Raw genomic sequence first — 19,508 nt, 5'->3', positions numbered from 1 at the left:
CACCCTGAAGTGTTCACCGGCTAATGATCAGTTGGCTCTGTCTGTTGCTTATTGCAGTGCATGTGTTGTATTGAGGATTATCAGGGATAATTCTGCTGACACCAGCATGTTGTGCTACAAAATTATATTGAGTTAAAGAGAGTTATTAAGCTAAATAGCAATGAAATCACCTGGGAAATTAATCCAAATATATTGAGTTATTTTTTTACTTATTCATCCCCCTAAGCCCATTATGTTTGTCTATTACACTGAATTGTATAAAATGTACTTAAAATTGCTTTTGCCTCAATAAATTACTGTTACAAAGGATTGCTTCATTGCTAAAGAATTTTGATTTTCTGTTTCTGCATATACATTTTCTAAGTAAATTCATTTTTTCACATTTTATTAAACATAGAGTTTAATAAAATATTTTTTGTGGAATGATACAAACAGTTAGCTAAACCATCTATTGAGCTTCCCTAAGATCTCTTTCTAGAATTGCACCATATGTGATTCAAATAACACTTTGAGGTCTATACTGAATCATGTGAAAGAGAAATGATTCAAGACAGTGAAGTCCTTCACACTCTGCAGGTCAAAGGACACAGAAGGGATTATTTAAAAGATGCAGAACTGGGAATAATGTAAAACTAAGCTCACTGAAAAGCTGAAAGAGGGAAAGAAGGGGGCTTACAGAGACTTCGTACTGTCAAACTCACATTATTTGCATCAAAATAAATCCCTAAGACTATGCAAATGCCTGCTCGCTCAAATGCATGCATGCACACTATGTCAAAGGCAATCATAAACAAATATGTGCCAACTCAGCAAAGTTGCTGAGGCTTCAGAGAAAGAAAAAAGAAAAGGAGTCAGACTGTTTTATTTCTGTGTAAAATTATTCTGGGTTTGTTTTAATTCAGTTTGGGTCTGTAATCTTTTATCAGCCAATTTGTTTTTGATTTTTATTGTTATTTTTTTATGGGCTACATTTACATTTCCCTCGTCTGTGTGGGAGATTAAAGACGAAGAGTAGTGATGCAGAAATTGAGGGAGGTTTGTAAATAGAAAGTAGAAACTGGAAAGAGCAGAGGAGGAGACGGAGGATGAAAATAAACAAGTGATGATAAAAGCATAGAGGCAAAGCTGAATGGAAAAACAGTAAGCAAAAAATTTGCTTATAGAAAAAGTATGAAAATGGAAAGTGAAATGAAGAAAGACTTTAATGGCAAAGTCAGCGTTATACACCACCTACAGTATGTATCCCATTGCAACAGAATCAACAACTGTGACTCAAATACTGCAGCAATGACCCCATAATAACATTAACTAGAACATTTCTGAAGAAACCTGAACCCACCATTCTGATGCTAAAAATTAGCATCAATGCTAAAGTAAGCTACAATGTACTCAATAGCATGTGGAGAATCACAAGCATGTTGAGTAACATGGACTTACTCCATTCAGTATGTTAAAATTAGTGCATAAGCTAAAATTAGCCAAAATGCTAATGTTGGCCTAAATGCTGCTAGTGGCATGTGGGTCTATACTGAATCATGCTAGTTATAGGGGTATAACTAGCATGTTGTCTTACATTGACTTCCTCCATTCAGTATACAAAACATGGCTAATAAACAAACAAAATAGCTAAAAAGCTTATTTTAGGGAACAGACTACTGCTAATGTGGGGAGTAGCTACATTATTGTTTGTGCTAATGTTAGTACACTGCCTTTTAGTGTACTAACTAATTTTTTACTTTTGCAAAAGTAAAAATCACATGTTTACTTTGTGTCACTTGGTTATCAGAAAACGCGCTCATATCTTTGCAACAGGTTAACAACAAGATAAGATTTCTTCTGATCTTTTGAAATACTACTTACCTTATACTTCTTAATACTTACTACTTATAAATTGTGCAGTTGGTGAATTTTTCAGAAAAGTGAAAATGTTTTGGGGTTTTTTGGCATTGGTGATGAATATATTATAAAACAGATATTCCACACAAAAGTAAAAATCTGATTTACACTTTGTGGCAGTTCGTTACCAGAAAAAACCCCTCATATCTTAACACCAAATGAGTTATTGTTTACAAAACATAAACCCTTTTGAAATACTGCTTATCTACCTAGACACAGGAAATTTACAGTTGGTAAACTTTTGGTTTTAATTAAGCATAAATCTGTTGTCTTTTTGTGAAGTTTGTTGTTTGTGTCTGTATTTAGTGTGTGAGAAGCATATTGTGTTTCACATTAAACTTTGAGTTTTTTTTTTTTTTACATTTTTTGATGAAGTACCAACAGAAAATACTTCACTTGTTTATTTATTTTTTGTCTTTATTTGAAAAGTAAATGGCCCATCACAATATGCTGCCTCGGGACTACTCATCAATGTGGACAGGAACCAGTTTCTATACATGTTTAAAACGAGATTTAAAAAAAAGAAATCTAATTTCACAGCTAAGTAACACTGAAACAAGATGGCGAGTGTCCCCCAAATTGTTCCCTTGTTCTGAATAAAATCAATCTCCCTCAACCTATTAACATCCCTAAGATTTCTTGCAGATCTGTGTGTTGTACAAACATTTGAAATGATGTTGTAAATATTTGACCAGAAATACAAAAGACAAAATAAAAGAAAAGGTTAGAAAAAGGGGCAGATTTTAAAGAGAGAAAAACAAAAGGGGAATACAGCAGTCTTTAGACCTTTAGTCTTTAAAAAAAGCTAATGGATACCTTTTTTGTATGATTAACAGTTTAAGATGTGTCACGCGCTGGGCCTTTTTTTCTCCTACAGTCCCTGGGAATGTTCTCAGAAGACATAGCACAATTACTTCTTTGAAATAGGACATTTTGAATAAAAATGTAGTGGTTTCTGCCAGAAAATGACACACTCATTCTGTAAGCAGGTTAAAGATCCAGCAATAAGACCAGATCAATACAAAAAAGGTTCACAAGATATCAAATCAATCTTCTTCCATGATGATCACTAGCCCCAGCCCTAAACCCTACATAAAACTTGTGGTATCTGCAACAAAAACCAGTAGAGAGAAGCCAGGACTAGAGGAGCTTTGCTAAAAAGGAATTGTGAAGAAGTCCTACAGGCACAAATGTTTTTTTTTTTGTTTGTTTTTTTATTTTGTTTTTTTTTTTCAAAAAAATACTGTTTCTTTCTTTTGGATTTTCTGAATAAAATCAAAATTGAAAGTGACATTTTTCAGTATTTATTTTTGTTTGTGCCCTGATAAAAGGTTTTTTACACATCTGGCAGAGGTGCCAATTAATTTGATTGACTCATTAAGATTTTCCGTGAATGTTTGGGATTTAGTAGAAAAGAACAACAATAAAACGGCAATGTAAATCATGTTAGGTTGAAGTTGAGATTTTTGTTATTTTTTTCTCTTGCAGTTAATCCTTTTTCCCTTGGTCTTTGTGTTTTCGTTCTCTCTCCGTCCTCTAATGAATATTCCATCTGTATGTGCTGCAGGATCACTCTCAATGGGATGAAGGTGTCCAGGCCAGACGTTCGCATCGGTCGCTACAGAATGATTAAGCATGAGAGGGACAAACACAACGAGCCAAACCCACAGAGGTACTGCATCACTGTCTGAAGTCAATCCCCATCTGTACATTTAAATTGATCTTGCTGCTTTTGTTTCATACAAAAACTTTTCAGTTATTTCTGTTAGATTTTGGATTTCTTTTTTTAAGGGTTACAAACATATGACTCCCTGAAAAACTATAAGTAAAACACCTTGAGGAAGTGCTTTGCAATCTGAGTTTGAAACATCAGAAGAACCACATTTGTCAGCTTCAGCGGTAGAGACTCAGCATTACATCCGCTGTGGTTAAACGAGAACTCTTGCTCTTTATTTTCCGCAGCTTCTGATTTCCAATTCACACCTGGGAGCTGCCTGCTGTTAGTCCAGCTCTCCTGCTGTTTGTTCACTGAGCAGGTCTGCAAAGAAACTACAAGTGAAAGGAAAAAAAAATCACCCTTTGACACACCTTAGAGGTGTTAAAGTGTATCATTAAAGACTGCATTGCTGTCGGATCTTTAAGCCTGGTATTTGGCTAAATCAGCTTCCTGACAGCATGGATCTTGGGAGTTTGGAGGAAGAATCTGTCGAATGGAAGTTTGTAGTCTTATCTTGCCGTTTTCTAATTTTAGTTGCATTTGTTTTACTGTGTGAAAAGTAGTTTGGCTTTTATAGCATCTTGTTTTATCTTTCTGCAAGCTGTATCTTCCAGGAGCAGAACAACATAAACATGTTACAAAACACCTATAATTTTTCCTCTCTATAATCATGCTCTACTTTCTGTTGACTTGGCTCATAAAGTCCTCATAAAATAGATTTAAGTCTATGGCTGTAATGTTAAAAATTTTAAAAACTAAAAAAACAAAACAAGTTTGAAGTGTTTGAATCCTTTTGTAAAACATTGTAAATAAGGGAAATATATGTCACACATGCTACAGTATTATAATTTAATGTTTAGTAAATATGCACCTGAATAGGCAGGTTCTTGCAATGTAAGCAGGTCATAACATTCAGGTGCAAGATTATTTCAGGACTTTGTGTGTAAATCTGTCAGATTATAAAACAAAATATGAATCAATGTAATTTCCTGCACACCACAGTTTGGGCAGTATGGTTACAAAAAGACAAGAAAAAATGTTAAAACACCAAAGAAAAAAAAAAGTATTTTTAATAGACCAAAAATTGCTTTTCATGCATACAGCCCTAGGGTTTAATGCTGCTCTTTTCACTACTCTGATCTGAATTGTTTTTTCAAACAAAACGTGCAAAAATACCTCCCTCATAAGTGTGCTATTTTATGCTTTGATGAACGAGAACCAGTATGCAGAGATGAGCCCTTCTAGACACATTAATCACCAGGAGTATAGCACCTCACATTAAGCTGCTTAAATGTGGATTATCACTGTTTATTCTCCTCTAAGAGCCTCCGTTTTCATGCCTGGATAGGCCGGCCAATGAAGCCTCTCAGCACCAAAATCGATAGCTGCTCTGGCTTGGTTTGAATAAATATGTAGTGAAATTTGTTTCCTCCCCCTCCCCCAATATTATTTCAGTATGATCTCCAGTGGCGTGATTATGTCACAACATTTAGACACTTCTGTGCTCCAGGACCGTAGTCCGCAGTGAGTTCTGCTTTAGTCGTCGCTGCTAAATTGGTTTTTAAGAAGATTAACAACTGCTGGGAACAAGAGTCATGAGTGAAAGCATATTGACTGTTTACTGCAGCCAAACAAATTGTGGCTGCTTGATTTGAATTTTGCATATAGCCTCTGAACCTGGCTGCTGATACAATATTACTTTTTTTTTCTTTTCAATTATGCTCCTTTAGCAAGAGACACATTGGTGGAGAAAAACTAAATAAAACTACCAGCTTAGCAAAAAAGAAGAGAAGAACAAAAGTTCTGCTCTATCTAATGTTATTGTGCTTTGCATTTTATGTAAGAGAAATAGTCCAAGTTTTTGGATCTTGTATCCATGTTGGAAATGACAAGTTTGGAGTTGTTTTTTTCTTAAACATATCCAATCAAGAGTTCTCTGGCAAGGAGACAGGTAAGCTGGTCAGTGCTGACTAATGGCAAAATGAACAGACCTTAAAGTTGAGAAAAACTGACAAAGGCTGCAAATAAGATGTGAAACCTGAGTGAAGGTTCACCTTCCAGTAGGACAAAAACACTAACCATGACACTAGAGATACCATGGGAGGTATAGATCAAAGCTATTCCTTTCAAGATAAATCCAATTGAAAATCTGTAACTTGGATGTACTTCTTCAGCCAACATCCCAGCCTAAAAATATGGAAATCTGGTAGAGACTTAGCCTAAAAGATATGCAGTCGCTCTGCAGCAAAACATGGCTCAACAAATTACTGATCAGGGGGTTGAATACAAATACAAATCCATCTTTTTGTGTGAGAAATAAAAAAAGAAAACATAAATCATTTTGCTTTTACTTCCCAGTGACTAATTCTGTTCAAGTTTAAGGGGGAATCGGGGCTTGCTGTGGTGGGGCAGGGGGTTAGCACGCCCCACGTTTGGAGGCCTTAGTCCTCGACACGGACGTCGCCGGTGACCTTTGCCGCATGTCCTCCCCCCTCTCCTCGCCCTCTTTCCTGTCTGCCTACTGCAAAAAAAACACGAGCCACTAGCGCCACAAAAACTCTTTGGAAAAAAAAGAAGTTTAAGGGGGAATAAATACAAGTCACTGTTGTTCATTCTGAATTGAAAGAATGGTTTTGCCATCAAATGTTAAGAAAATTTTACAAAGCATACAGTTACAGAACACCTGCATTGAAAAATGCAGAAGTAGAAGGGGTGAAAAAAAGTTTATCCTGCCAAAATGCAAATTATTTAAAAAAAGACATCTTAACAGATGAGTCTTATCATCTCCACTTGTTCTCTACATCCTTTTTAAACTTCTAATGCTTGTCAGGAGCCTCAGGTATACTTTACCAATCTGCTCAGCCTGCCTCCAACTACATGGTCTGTTTTATACATAATAATTATTCAGTGATCCCTTTTCTAGGTTTTTAGGGATTTTCTTGGTTGTTAAGCAAGTTTCCATCTTGTGCTCATACAGTTTAGTCATTGCACTTCTAAGAGATCCATTATTAATGTCAGTGCATTAATAATGCACTGACATTATTAAGTACTTTATTACATGATTTCTTAAAATATAAAAATAAATAATATACCCATTTTAGTGCCAATGAGCGGAAAGAGCAAGTTCACCAAAAACATTATATGGCTTTAGCTGACAAGAACATAGAGAAAATAGTTTTTCCTGCTCTTGCAGAGACATCCATCTCAATGTGCTTTTGCTTTAAAAACGAACAATCTATACTGTAAATTTGCTGCAATAACTTGAAAGTGAAAATGTTTAAAATAACTAGGCTTGTGTAATGTATCACTCTTCATTGTTTTGTATGCGTGTGTGCCTCTGTGTGTTTGTGTATGTCAGAGAGATGGAAAGGTTCAACGATCCCCCCAGTAATTGCCTGCTGAAATGATACCAATAGAGATGGGAGCCGGCTAGGTCAGAGTGGTCTAGTGACTTTCATCAAAATCAATAAATCAGCCACTAGACAGAATGAAAGTGTGTGTCTGTGTTTGCATGCGTGGGTGTGTGTGCATGTTGTGTGCGTGTGTTTCTGATTGATACCCAGTTCTCGTTTTCCTCCTCGTCTTGCTGGTTGATTTCTTTCTGGTCCATAGACCAGACTTCCTCTATAAGAGGTGACACCAAGAGGGACACTTTTTATTTGGGGTGGATACATTATTCATCACCGGGATGACGGGCAGAAAATAGACTCCTATAAGTTGCCATAAACTTCATTTTTTAAAGCCTTTCTGGACACTTATAATGTCTTTCAGGTTAAAGTGAGCTTTTACAAAGAAGTGGGCTTGGACTTTAATAAATTGTGGGAGGTCAGGATGGTCAGAGGCAGCAAAGGTAGAAATAGCCGACTCATGACTGCATTCAGGCAGTTTTGTTTGAAATGAAAGGCTCTCTCATTTATTTTCTGTGTCCCCTTTGGGCATGAAATTTCTTCTGTGGGAAACAAGATATTTATTATAATGCAGCTTGGTAAGCATTTCTGACACCCTGAAGTACATTTAATCTATCAAATTAACCAAAGTTTTAGACACAGTTGTCACCTTGAAAACATTAATATGGTAACAAATCCTAAGTTTTTAATCAGATACCAAACGTGGTGTTATGACCCATCTTCGGTGCACAGCAATACCTTCTTAAAGTTTTATTGTTTTATTTTGTGAAGATGTAAAGAAGCTGTAGAAAGCTTCTTCAGTTCCTATCTCAGCAATAACTTGTCTTGCACAACTGTGCACCCTAGTTCACCCTGGTAGAAACCATATTGTACATCGTATTAAAACCCCCACTGCAAAGCAAAGGCGAAAAAATGACATGAATTCATCATCAGATGTACATTTTCTGAAAGAAAAAAATAAAATAGAGGTAACAGAATTAAAATCAGCAATAGCTCAATCAGTGGCTTGATCTAAGAAAGAGATATTCCTAAATCCAAAGATACGTGACCAGCGCCGGTTTTTATGGGGAATAAAAACAGAGTAAGCATAATTAAAACCAGTCCCTCAGTTAATGGCTCCCATGAAGGCGCATAGCTGAGCATAAGTCTGTTTTATGGGAAAAGTAAAACAAATAAGTGCATAAAGTTAATGGAAGCAACACCTCTATATGCATATTTGTTTAGAAAAGAGGCAAAATTACCACAATTACTGGATCTGAAGGGCTTTCTATTTGAAAGAAAAACAAAGAGAAGACAAAGCCACTTCAAATTGAAACGTAAAAGCATGGATGGATTAAGTCCGATACTTTTGTCAGGTTTACTTGGAATGTTTAATTGCTTTCTCAAGATACAAAATAAGTTACGACTTTTTAAAGCTTCAAATAACATAAAAATGATACATTTACTATTTCAAAACTATGAATTTTATTCAACACCTGCGTTTGTCTTGAGGGTCTTTATATGAGTTTTTATCCTGAACACATTGACAGCAATTACAAACCTGCTTGGTTGTTTGTAGTATTTTCTTTTATCTTTAAAAAGAATGGAAAACAGCCCAGATTGTCCTTGAAGAGGTTTGCATCACTATAGCTTTTTTTTTTTTCCCACACCGAAAATTTTGACACATTGACAGGAACTGCACAGGTGTGTTAACAGTAGCTGCATTCCTCACAGGAAATGTCATGTTGTATTTTATGCTTGTTCATTTAACATGTCCTCTGTGGAAAATGCCCCCTTCACTGATAAATTCAGCTTGACTTTCTGTTTCTTTGTCTCTAGGTCCAGATTTTGGTTACCTCTTTACACTTCAGAATAATTATAAAGTCTTCTAAGATATGTCATCAGGGCTACCTGGGTAATGTCCAGTTTTTACAGAGGAATACTTTTATACCTACTGCCTAATGAATGTTTGCTATCTCGCACGCACCGATGACTGCACGTTCAGTTGAATGTGAACAATCTTTCACACAAGACTCCTTTCTCTCAGTTCGCTCAGAGATTCTGGTTAGGCATAGCAATGAGATATTGGTAAGAAAGAGGGACATTCATCACCAGCCTCGAGCATGTGTTAACACACACGCTCATACACGCCCGCACACACACACCCACACACACACGCCGTCTGGCAAACTTCGCCTCATGCATTACAATTGAATGAGATGCAGGGAAACATTGTCCAATATTCAATTCATATGTTATCATCCTGGTACAGTGCGGCTGAAGTGTATGTTGGTGTATGCATTTGAATTTATGGATGAGTATATATGTATGCCTATACACAACTGGCTTCTAGAAAAAATGAAGTTAGCATAAACTGCACATTAGGTGTACCCTCGTATTTACAATAGAAAAAATAGAACACAACATTTGGCCAAATACTGTTTCCCGTGTTACAGCTGGGCCGACCACAACCCCAATTAAAATATTCCCCTTCGAGGTTAATCCCAACTAATTGTGGAAGATCTTTATTGAATACTGATGAATATATTTTACATTTGCAGGTGAATTCCTAAGAATTTGAATGTCCTTAAGAAGTCAATTTGTTTCTGTAATTTAAAGCAAAAATTGAAACTTTTAGATTTGTTGCACTCAGTGATATATTTTCTGTTTTCTTTCTGTTATGTTTTATGAGCATGGCTTTACAAAATTATGCATCTCAAAAAAGTGTAACACACTTTAAAGCTGAAAATAAGTTTACATTTATTTTGTATAATTTAAAAAAAAATCTGACCATGTTACACAATCATGCAGAGGATCATTGATTTTGTTCAGCAAACAATCACTGATGAAAGGAGGGTTAGCACAGAGAGGTAGTTCCTAAAGAAATGCTGTATCCAGAAACATTATTGAAAAAGTACACAAACAGCAGCGATAATTAGAGCTTTGAGAGAACGTTGAAGCAAAGTCCTTTCTAGAGTTTGTAAGATGTTCACAAGAATGTGAACTGTGGTTAAGGTTAGAGTCAGTAGCCCCTTTCACATCATACAAGGCGACTGAATTCAGAGCCCTGTGTGCTTTCAGCTAATATTCTTGAAAATACAGAATCAAAGGGGTGTGACTTACAATTTGCAGCCTTCATACAGGAGATTTCTCTTTTAAGCATGATGTGATTATTATTTTAATTCTGAGATCCTGCTGATCAACATACAACTTAGATCATATGGACACTGGAGTACAATACAATGTTCTTCACACTACACCTAGTTCGTAGTGGCTATGGGTTCATTTCTAGCTGAAACGGTGGAACAAAGGTGTAATTTTGCAGGGTTAGTTTCAATCCTCCATTTTGTGTCAAGTTTTTTCAGGAGGAGTAATAAATACGTCTAGATCACATAACTAAAGCTTGATCTGAAAGGTTTAAGTACTTCAAGAGCCACTGCAAAGATTTATCCAAGACTTGGGCTACAACTGTCACATTCCTTGAGTTAAGCTATTTGTGATTTGCAGAGCTACTGCATCTCCTGATGTTAACCCCACTGTGTTTTCTCAAGTCCAAGGGCATGCTGATTTAATTTTCCAGGAGAACTTGGCACCTGCCCAAACTGCTAAAGTGCCAATATTTACTTTAATGACCATCGTATCACTGTGCTTAATTAGCCAGCAAACTTACCGGACCTGAACCCCATAGAGAATCTATTTGATACAGCCATGAGGATCCAGCTATACTGCTGAGATGAAACCTCATAGTAACAAACCCTCTTTACTTTATGCAAAGTCAGAAGCTGATCATTTCCTTTCCTGATGCAGTGATTCCGGGAAAAATGGCACTCCAATGCAGTACTGAGTGTGTATACTAAACAGTACAGGGACATGCTTTTCAGTAGGCTAGCATTTCTGTAATAAAATAAATTTTTAATTGATCTTGGAGTGTTCAAAATATCTGACTAGCAGAATCTGGATTTTTCATTAGTTGTAATCCAAAATTAGCACAGGTGAAAGAAACACCTAAAATATTTAATTCTGTGTGTAATGTATCTATACTGTATGAAAGGTTGGCAATCAAACCCCATGTGCAGACTCGCTATTCTTGCACACAGGATGCTGCAAAAAAGATCAGCTGAGGAATAGCAGATAAAGAAGAATGATTATATCTGAGCAAATCCTGTAAACAGCTCTGATTAATTTTTTTAATATGTTTGTGCAGTGTATATTCCCATTGATTTTACTGAAAGTATCATTGTAAACTATTGCCTCATTTCCATTGAGCTGAACAGCTCAGTGATTTGATATCAATTGTTGAATTGTCCCATACAAACAACCTGTACTGCATAATTCCTGCTCCCTTTTCGGATAATGGCACAGCTTGGTTAGTTTGGAGCTACTGGCATCATGATTGTTGTCGTACTAGCATAACACAACATTATGCATTTGTGTTTAATCCCCGCCTGCCCAGTGAGAGTCCAACTGCCGATGGAAACACTCAGGGCAAATACTACATGACATATTGTAATATTTCCAATCTGATGACTTTAAGGTACAATATGGTCTGGATGTGTTTACTCATTGGTTTCACTTTAAATTCAAAGGCAACATTGATCTGTTATACACTGTCTATGGTTACCCTCATTAAGAAGCAAGCGAAAGAGTTATTGTTAAGCTACTCCTTAAAGACCATTTTTCCAGAACAAGGACGTGTGCAGCAACAAATTACATGATAAAAATATCCCTTAGTTCCCGGCATTACATTCTATTGTTGAGATCTGAAACAAGAAGCATTTCCCTGTGAGACCCCCAGCAGCATTAAAATAGAGCTTTACTCAGCCCAATTAGAACTTGTGGAAATCAGGCTAATGGATATGCGAGGTGGGCTGCCTTTGGCTCGCCCTCCAACTTTCTAGAATAAAACAATCACAACTTTGAAATTAAATGTAACGGTAATGTGTGTGGGACGCTATGGTTAGGGCATTCTCTATATGCATGTCGGAATTAAGTTTATTGCCTTTAATCCCCCTTCCTTGATTTCATGTATATCTCCATCCATCTGTCACTCTTGGATATATATTTATCTCTCTTATCTGCCTTTCATTTTTTCTCTACACCCTCCATGCTTCATTTAAGCTGAAACATGAAGCTCTTTCTCTTCATCCCCTTCTCACTTAACCCAATCCTCCCTCCTTTTGGACAGAAGTGTCTCTCCCTAATGTTAGTAACACAAGTGTAATTCTATTTGTATGTTATTGTGTTGTGATGTTCAAAAGGAAGATGCTTTATAAGATTTTCCAGCCTCCATTCAGGCCAGTGGAGCTTTTTTATTTAATTTGAGGGATACAAAAACAAGAGGGGAAAGCAAAGCTGAAAGAGGGCAAGGGCTTCAGCAGTCAGCTCTGACAGGAATCTGTGGACTCAACGGTCCGTGGCGAACTGAAGTGTCAACTCCACTTGTACGTCCAAGCATATCATTAGGGAGACATCTTTTGTTGGAGTCAGTCACTGCTCTCTTTTGAAGACTGAATGTGGAACTGCTCATGTTTGCACACGCCAGCTCTTTCTACATATAAAAAAAACATATTTTAAAACAATGGTGTTGTAAACAGAAATGTCATGTAGGTTTGTGTTATGAACCAGGGTTTGATGTAGAAGGTTTCCCCACTCACTAAATTCAAGCTTTAGCATAAGAACTGTAACCATCTGACACAGTGTGTGACTTATTTTCCTGCTTTAATTCCCAAATTCAGAGCAGATTCTGATGTAACTACTGAATCACAGCCAATGAGGAAAGAGAGTTCAGCATGATTCAGAAAAACCAAAGCAGGATATTGGAGATAATGCAACTCATTAAATTCCTATCTCAGTACCACAGCACCACCTGTTGGTCAACATGGTTTCTGTACTTTGTAATCAGGAAATCTATTTGTTTCTCTATTCTCACTCTGAGTCACATCTATGTTTTTCATCTCCTCGTCCCTCTCTCTTTTTAGATTCAACAAAATACAGAACACAAAGAACACAATGAAGAAGGATGGCATCAGCTCCTTGACCTACAAACTGGTTCAGGTGAAGAAGTATCCTATGTACACAAACATCTCAGTGGAGATCGGCAAGCCGCCGCCTCGGCCCATCAAAGGCTAGAGAGAATAAAAGAGAGAAGGATCTAAAGTTGATGCACTTTTACCCGGATGGGAGAGAAGAAAGGAAGGTGTGGAGAAGAGAAGGATGATGTGACTTTCTCTTTTTTTCCATTTACTTGTTTGAGATTTCAGCTTGACAATTTTTACTGGATTTCACTAGGGATGCCAGTTGCCACCTGGTAACAGTCAGTGATGTTAAAAACCTTTGGAAACGGAGTAGGAATGTCAGCAGCTGACAGAAGGTTGTTGTCAAACTCAAAAGTCGTTCCATGAACTATCATCTGCAAACTGGAGAGCATCCAGCAACATATTGGCAGGAACACCAAACATGGCTATTATGAAACACCTTGCCCTGTTCTGGAAATGCACACACAATAACCCAGTCACAAAACAAACTTCTGTTCGCCACAATGCTTGACGACATGAACAGGATGCAGCTTCCGGTTGGGAAATGCATGAAATTACCAAACATTTGCAGTGATGTTTTGCAGGTAACAGATTACCGCAGGAACATGAACATTCAGTGGTTCAGATGGTTTTTGTTGTCCCCAAGACATCATTTTGTCTTGACACAGAACTGTTTCATGTTGACATTTCCCTCTGGGAGTTTTCAGTCTGAATCTCCAAACTCAAACCTTCTGCTATACGTCTATGAATGTTTAATGTGCCTGCATCTACAGCAGAAGACTCATGAAAACAGAGCAGCAATGAACAACTCGGGTGGGGGGGGACTAATTTTTTCTCTCTTCTTTTATACATTTCTGAACTTCAAAACAGAACTGGAATTTTGTAACAAAAAGACACAATTATTTGAAAACTTTTCTTCAGTGTGCAGCCTGGTGGAAGTACTTTGAAACGTGAAAAAAGAAAAACATACTGACAGCTCGGGTTATGAGTTCCAGTTTTCGTTTTGTCTTTTATTTTTGTTTCTGAGCCTTACTACAGTTTTAATAGGCTAACTTATTTTCTTAAGGTGCAATATGCTATAAAGTTTCTTCAACATTCTGAACTCATCAAATTTTGTCAAAATAAACATGAAACCTGAGCTGTCAGGTTATGTTTTACAGTCAAGTAGCATTGTGGCTAAAAACATTGCCTTGCAAATCTTTTACACTGACAGAACTAGCTGAAAATTAAGTCTCGTGGTTATTTTTTAAGCCTGCAGTATAGCCATGTGGTCTTTTTTAAACAAATATCATCAAATCTATATAGTGTTTATGAGCCACTTTTGTGTCTATCTTTTGCATTCAGTCATTTAGGAACATATCGAAATGGAGTAAATTGTTGAAAGGAAATGTAAAACTTCTCTGGTAATATACAGAGCATTGCAAACATACTCATACTTCCCATTTTCTTTTTCATATTTTGCCACTAGCTTGATGTAAATTATTATGTTATGTGATAAACCAACACAGAGTTCAACATATTGGTGAAGTGGAAGAAGTGTGAAGTGGTTTTCTGCAAACAAAACTCTGAAAACTGTGAAGTGCAGTTGAAAATCCCTTACTCTAATAACCATAAAAAATCTTCTCCAGTGTTTAGAAGTAATCAAGTTATTAATCACCTGTGTAATTTTATATTTCAGTATAAATGTAGCTGTTCTTTGAAGACTTAAGGTTTTACTTGAAGGAAATTAGTGGAAAAATAAGTAATGAAATTCAAGGAACACAGCAGACAGGTCAATTGTGGAGAAGTTTTTAAAGGATTGAGTATTGTACAATAGCAAAGCTGAGACATGGCTGTCTACCTGACTAGCTGGGCGAGGAGAGAACTAATCAGAAAAGTCATTTATTGGTCTTTGATGCGACTCTATTCAAGTCGAAGAGTGTTGTGTTGACAAGACAACAATGAGCACTCAGTGAATGTAGCCATTAAGAACAAGCTGTAAAACAAAAGATATTGCTGAGAGAAATCATCTTGATCTCATTTAATATTCCCCTCAAGTCATGTGGGAGGCACAGCAAATACTGTGGCAGTGCTTTTTCCAGTCAGATTGCATTATAAAACACCTTGCATCATCCTGATTACACCATGTCTGTTGTGAAACATGGTGGTGGCAGCAGCATTCTGTGGGAATACTTCTCTTCAACAAGGAGAACAAAGTGAAAACTGCAGACTGAAAAAGAGTCGAGTGGAGGTTGACCTTCCAAATGACCCAAAAGACTTCCAGTTGGAAGTGGGACCAAATACAGTTGGACTCAACACTTAAGATAATGCAACTCATTAACCTTAACCCTAACCCTGTAAAAAAAAAAAAAGTTGGTTTATCACATAAAATCTCAATAAAAAACATTAAATTTGTGGATTCAACATCATTAAAAAGTTCAATGGGTTTGTGTACATTTGCAAGCCACTGTTTAAACCAGCTGAGCATTCTGCCTGTGACTTTTATGGATTTTGTTCCCATATTCAGTATCAGCCATAATAATCACATATTCATATCTTGTTCTGCTTAATCACACCAATGCAGTTTGTCATGTAAAGATGTTTTAGAACATTTAGTAACATAAGTTGAACCATTTAAAAGGTATACACAATATTTAATTCGCTCTTCCATCAACACTTTATAGCCTTGGACAGCTTTGTCTCTGAGACATTGCTCTTCTTCCTTTACGTTTTTAATTTTTCTCGCCTTTCTTGTTCATCTATTAATGCCCACACTTCCAAACTAATGCCTTGAGAAATAATCTGTACTAATTCAAAGGTCAGACATGGGAGAAAAAAAGTCTCTGAGAAAATCTAAACTAAAGAGGTTGAAGTGAATTCCCTTAACCGTTATGCTTTAGCGAAAATGATTTCACCTTTTTGGTCAGCCTTGAGGCAAAATAGGTTTCAATCTGCTTGGCTCCTCGCCTCAAGCCTGAATGGTGGACAATATAATTGCTCTTCTTTTCAGAACACACAATCAGACACGCACACACACATAAAACACACCCATTCACACCATCTGCCTTTTTTATGTATTATCTCCCTTCTTGCTGCCTTTCCATTCTTACTCTGCCAGTCTGGGCTGTATTGTATCGGTGGCTCACTGTTGTGCTTTGTGATGGACCCACTTCAGGCACATCTGGGCCTCACAGGAAGAGTGCTTCTTATTTCAATAGATATCGACAGGAGCTCTCTTTGTCTGTATCTTTATTTTGTCTCTAATCACTGCTTCTCAGCACACATTCCCACTTGTGAGTCTTTCTAACCCCCACCTGTTTCCTCCTTCTCTCTTCACTGTCCATTTGACTCCCTCTTGCCTGGATTATGACTCTCATTGTTTCCATTTGATTAGCCGTATTTCTGGTGCTTTTCTCTTTTCTGACTACAAGTGGTCAACGTGTTTCCTTATTGAAACTGTTTACAGCAGTATTACACATCAGTTCACATCTGTTGCATGCTCTGCTTTATAGTCATTATTAAGGATGGGAGGTCATAGCATTTTTAGGGGGTCAGTTTGTAATACAGATTCAATTTTTTGTTGTTTTTTGTGGTTATAAACGCTGATAATGAGAAAGTGCAGCAATTACATAGTTTTTTCTCATGGTCTTAAAGGGGCACTACAGCAAAAGCAGAAAGCTTTTAAAGTTTGGTGACTTCAAGGTCACATTATCCATATTTTTAAAACCCTAAAGTCTTAAATTACATTATAAATATTAAGTGCAATGACATTTGGTGCAATCTTAGTATTGCAAGTTTTGGTCAGGTGTATATATGCTTAATAACACAAAAAATATATAAAAAATATGCATAATAAAACACCACACAACTGGATTTTTAAAAAACTACTCAAATTGTCAAGAACTGGTCTCAAAATTGATCTGTTTACTCTTCAAAGAGCCATAAAATTACAAATTCATCTACCTTGTAAAGCAGAACTGCAGTGGGCAGCAACATGTGAGGAAGGAGCTACAGCCAAAGAAAACTTAAGTCACTCTGCCATTTTCTCTGCAATCTCATTGAAAAGATTTGAAACTGTAGGAATGGTGCGACTGAAAATTTTAGCAATTTCAAATTTTGATATAATTTGATTGCAATAACCTATCCTTGCCCAACTGGCTGCAATCCTGATTAAAGTTATACTGGGTTTGCTTTGCTTTGGAACTTAGATCTGAGATAGACATCTCATCTGAGTTTGTTGGAGCTGCAAATCAAGAAACTGATGGGCCAAGCTAATTGTTACGATCAGCACCTGGCCTACTATTAGCAGTGCAAAGTGATAACATTTGATCTTCAGTTTTATGTATTTAAATATGTAAACAAATAGTCCAACAGCACTATTTGTCCCACTGGTTTGTTGTGTTACAAACATTTTATTCCTGTATCTTTGACCAAGTTTTACTCATAAAGTGGCCATATTGGATATTGAACGAGGAGTTGCTCAGAGACCTACAACTTCTGCAGTCATTTTGTTGAGATTTTGTAACTTGCAACTTGACTGTTATTCTCTTTCTTGTTGCAAGTTGAAAAATGAGTCAGTTGCAAAATTTTTTGTGTTGTGACCAGGCCTCTGTTCACAAATCGGAGCTATGCTATTTTGGTGTATTTACACACACACTATAAACAAATGGCAGAAAAAAAGAAACAAGATATTTTTTTCACTATGCCTGACATGAAATCAGACTGAACTTTTACATTTTAAGTAAATTAAGATTATCAAAATTGTTCCTGTTCGAGAAATGCCAGATTAATGAGAAAGAGAATAGTTATGAAATCTTTTATTTTCTTCAGAGTCTGAAGTTATGTATGTCCTTAGTATTTTATAGGATTCTTTTAAACGGTATGTCAAACATATTAGATAACCTTTTGCAAGCTTCTGAAAGTAATTTCCTGGCATTTTGGACCAAACTGAGATGAGTTTGTTGGCTGTCTTTCTAAACACACCATTTCAATTTGATTTTCTATGGGACTGACATCAGGGTTTTGAGATCGCTGTTCCAAATCTGACTTTTGTTGCACATAAGTCAAGTTTTACTAAATTAGCAGTATGTCTATGTTCCTTGTCCCATTGGAAAATTTGTGCACAAACTCAAACTTCTTGGCTGAAGTCTAGAGATGTTGCTTTACTAATTTCTCATTATATTCTTTTCTCATGATCCCATCAATTTTGTGAAGTGCACCAGTCCCTCTTGGAGCAAAGGTTGAGAGGGTGCTCTCAGGCTTACAAGTTTCTCTATTTGTCATCCAAATGTAACTATGGGCATTATAGTCAAACTGTGTTCATTTTTAAGTATTGTGCATGCTGGGCTTTTCCAGGCTATTCATACTTCCATATAATTTTTTTGAACAGACAAATAATTCATCGATGAACAAAACTTCTGGTAGCTCCACAACCATCTCCCTGATGTTTCTGCTTATTTTCTGATGATTTTGCTGGGGAAGCAGTGCTTTAATTGTTGCCTTAAATTACATTCACAGATGTGCCTCCAATTTACTCAACTGTTGTGAAATATCCTTTTAGAAGATTACAGAGCTATTACATCAACTGCGCTTCCCCCCAACATTTTTAAAGAATGCTAACCTCAGTCCCAGTAACCTTCTGACTTTGAAGAAAATATTAGAAATATTTCTCAAAGTAATTCTCTCTCTTGTTATCCTGGCATTCGTTCAAATGATTTTAGTAACTCTAACTGAGCACTCAAAAGTTAAAATTCAGCAGTCATATTGAATATGAACCTGGGAGCGCTCAGAGATCTCAGCTGGAATTTAGATTTTTAGACCCATGCCATTTATTTTAGGATGTACAACTCAGAAATTCTGACTTCTAAGGTAAAAGTCAAACGCATCATCACTCCAGTACTTCCTGACTTCCATCTCATGGTAAAAAAATAAAATAAAATAAACATTTCTTAGGAAAGCTGTGAAAACCACAGCATACATTCATGCCGAATTACAATCAAAAATCCATTCTTCTGCAAAATTTACAATAAAATTGTTTCAATGCCCCCTTAAAACAAACCGAATACGAATCTGATACACCACTTAATGCTTTGATTGGATTAATTGTAGGATGTTAGATATGTGCAGTGGAGACAATAAGTCTACTTGCACTGGACAAAAGACACAAAACCTTTTTTTTCTCACTACCTGAAGTTAAATCAGACCAGACTTCTCTTGTTTTAGGTCAGTTTAGCGAAAATGATTTCACCTTTTTGGTCAGCTTTGATTTTTCTATAGAAATCAAATAGAAAAGGATTTCTATTTGATAAATGCCAGAATAATGAGAGAAAATATTTCAGAAACTAATTTAATATAGTCATTTAACAAAAGCTGAATTTACATATTAAATTATGTAATTACCATGTCTTTAAACAATGAGGGTAGGCCCAGATGGTGATATCATGGGTTTGGAAACTTGTGATGGGTTAAAAAACACATTTCAGTAAATTGGAAGTT

General features: G+C 36.5%; 1 protein-coding gene across 1 annotated transcript in view; it reads left to right on the top strand.

Moving 5' to 3' along the window:
* Positions 1 to 19,032, top strand: part of b4galt2 (beta-1,4-galactosyltransferase 2) — a 158,748-nt gene extending 139,716 nt beyond the window's left edge. Inside the window, exons 7-8 of the mRNA XM_023335623.1 lie at positions 3,464 to 3,568; positions 12,978 to 19,032. Coding sequence (XP_023191391.1) covers positions 3,464 to 3,568; positions 12,978 to 13,128 — 256 coding nt within the window. The 3' untranslated portion in view covers positions 13,129 to 19,032. The remainder of the gene's footprint in view (positions 1 to 3,463; positions 3,569 to 12,977) is intronic.
* The last annotated feature ends 476 nt before the right edge of the window (positions 19,033 to 19,508 follow it).

The sequence above is a fragment of the Xiphophorus maculatus genome, chromosome 6, assembly GCF_002775205.1.
Source record: "Xiphophorus maculatus strain JP 163 A chromosome 6, X_maculatus-5.0-male, whole genome shotgun sequence".
Taxonomy (NCBI): Eukaryota; Metazoa; Chordata; class Actinopteri; order Cyprinodontiformes; family Poeciliidae; genus Xiphophorus; species Xiphophorus maculatus.
Note: the sequence above shows the minus strand (reverse complement) of the source record. Positions and strands in the feature narration are given on the sequence as shown.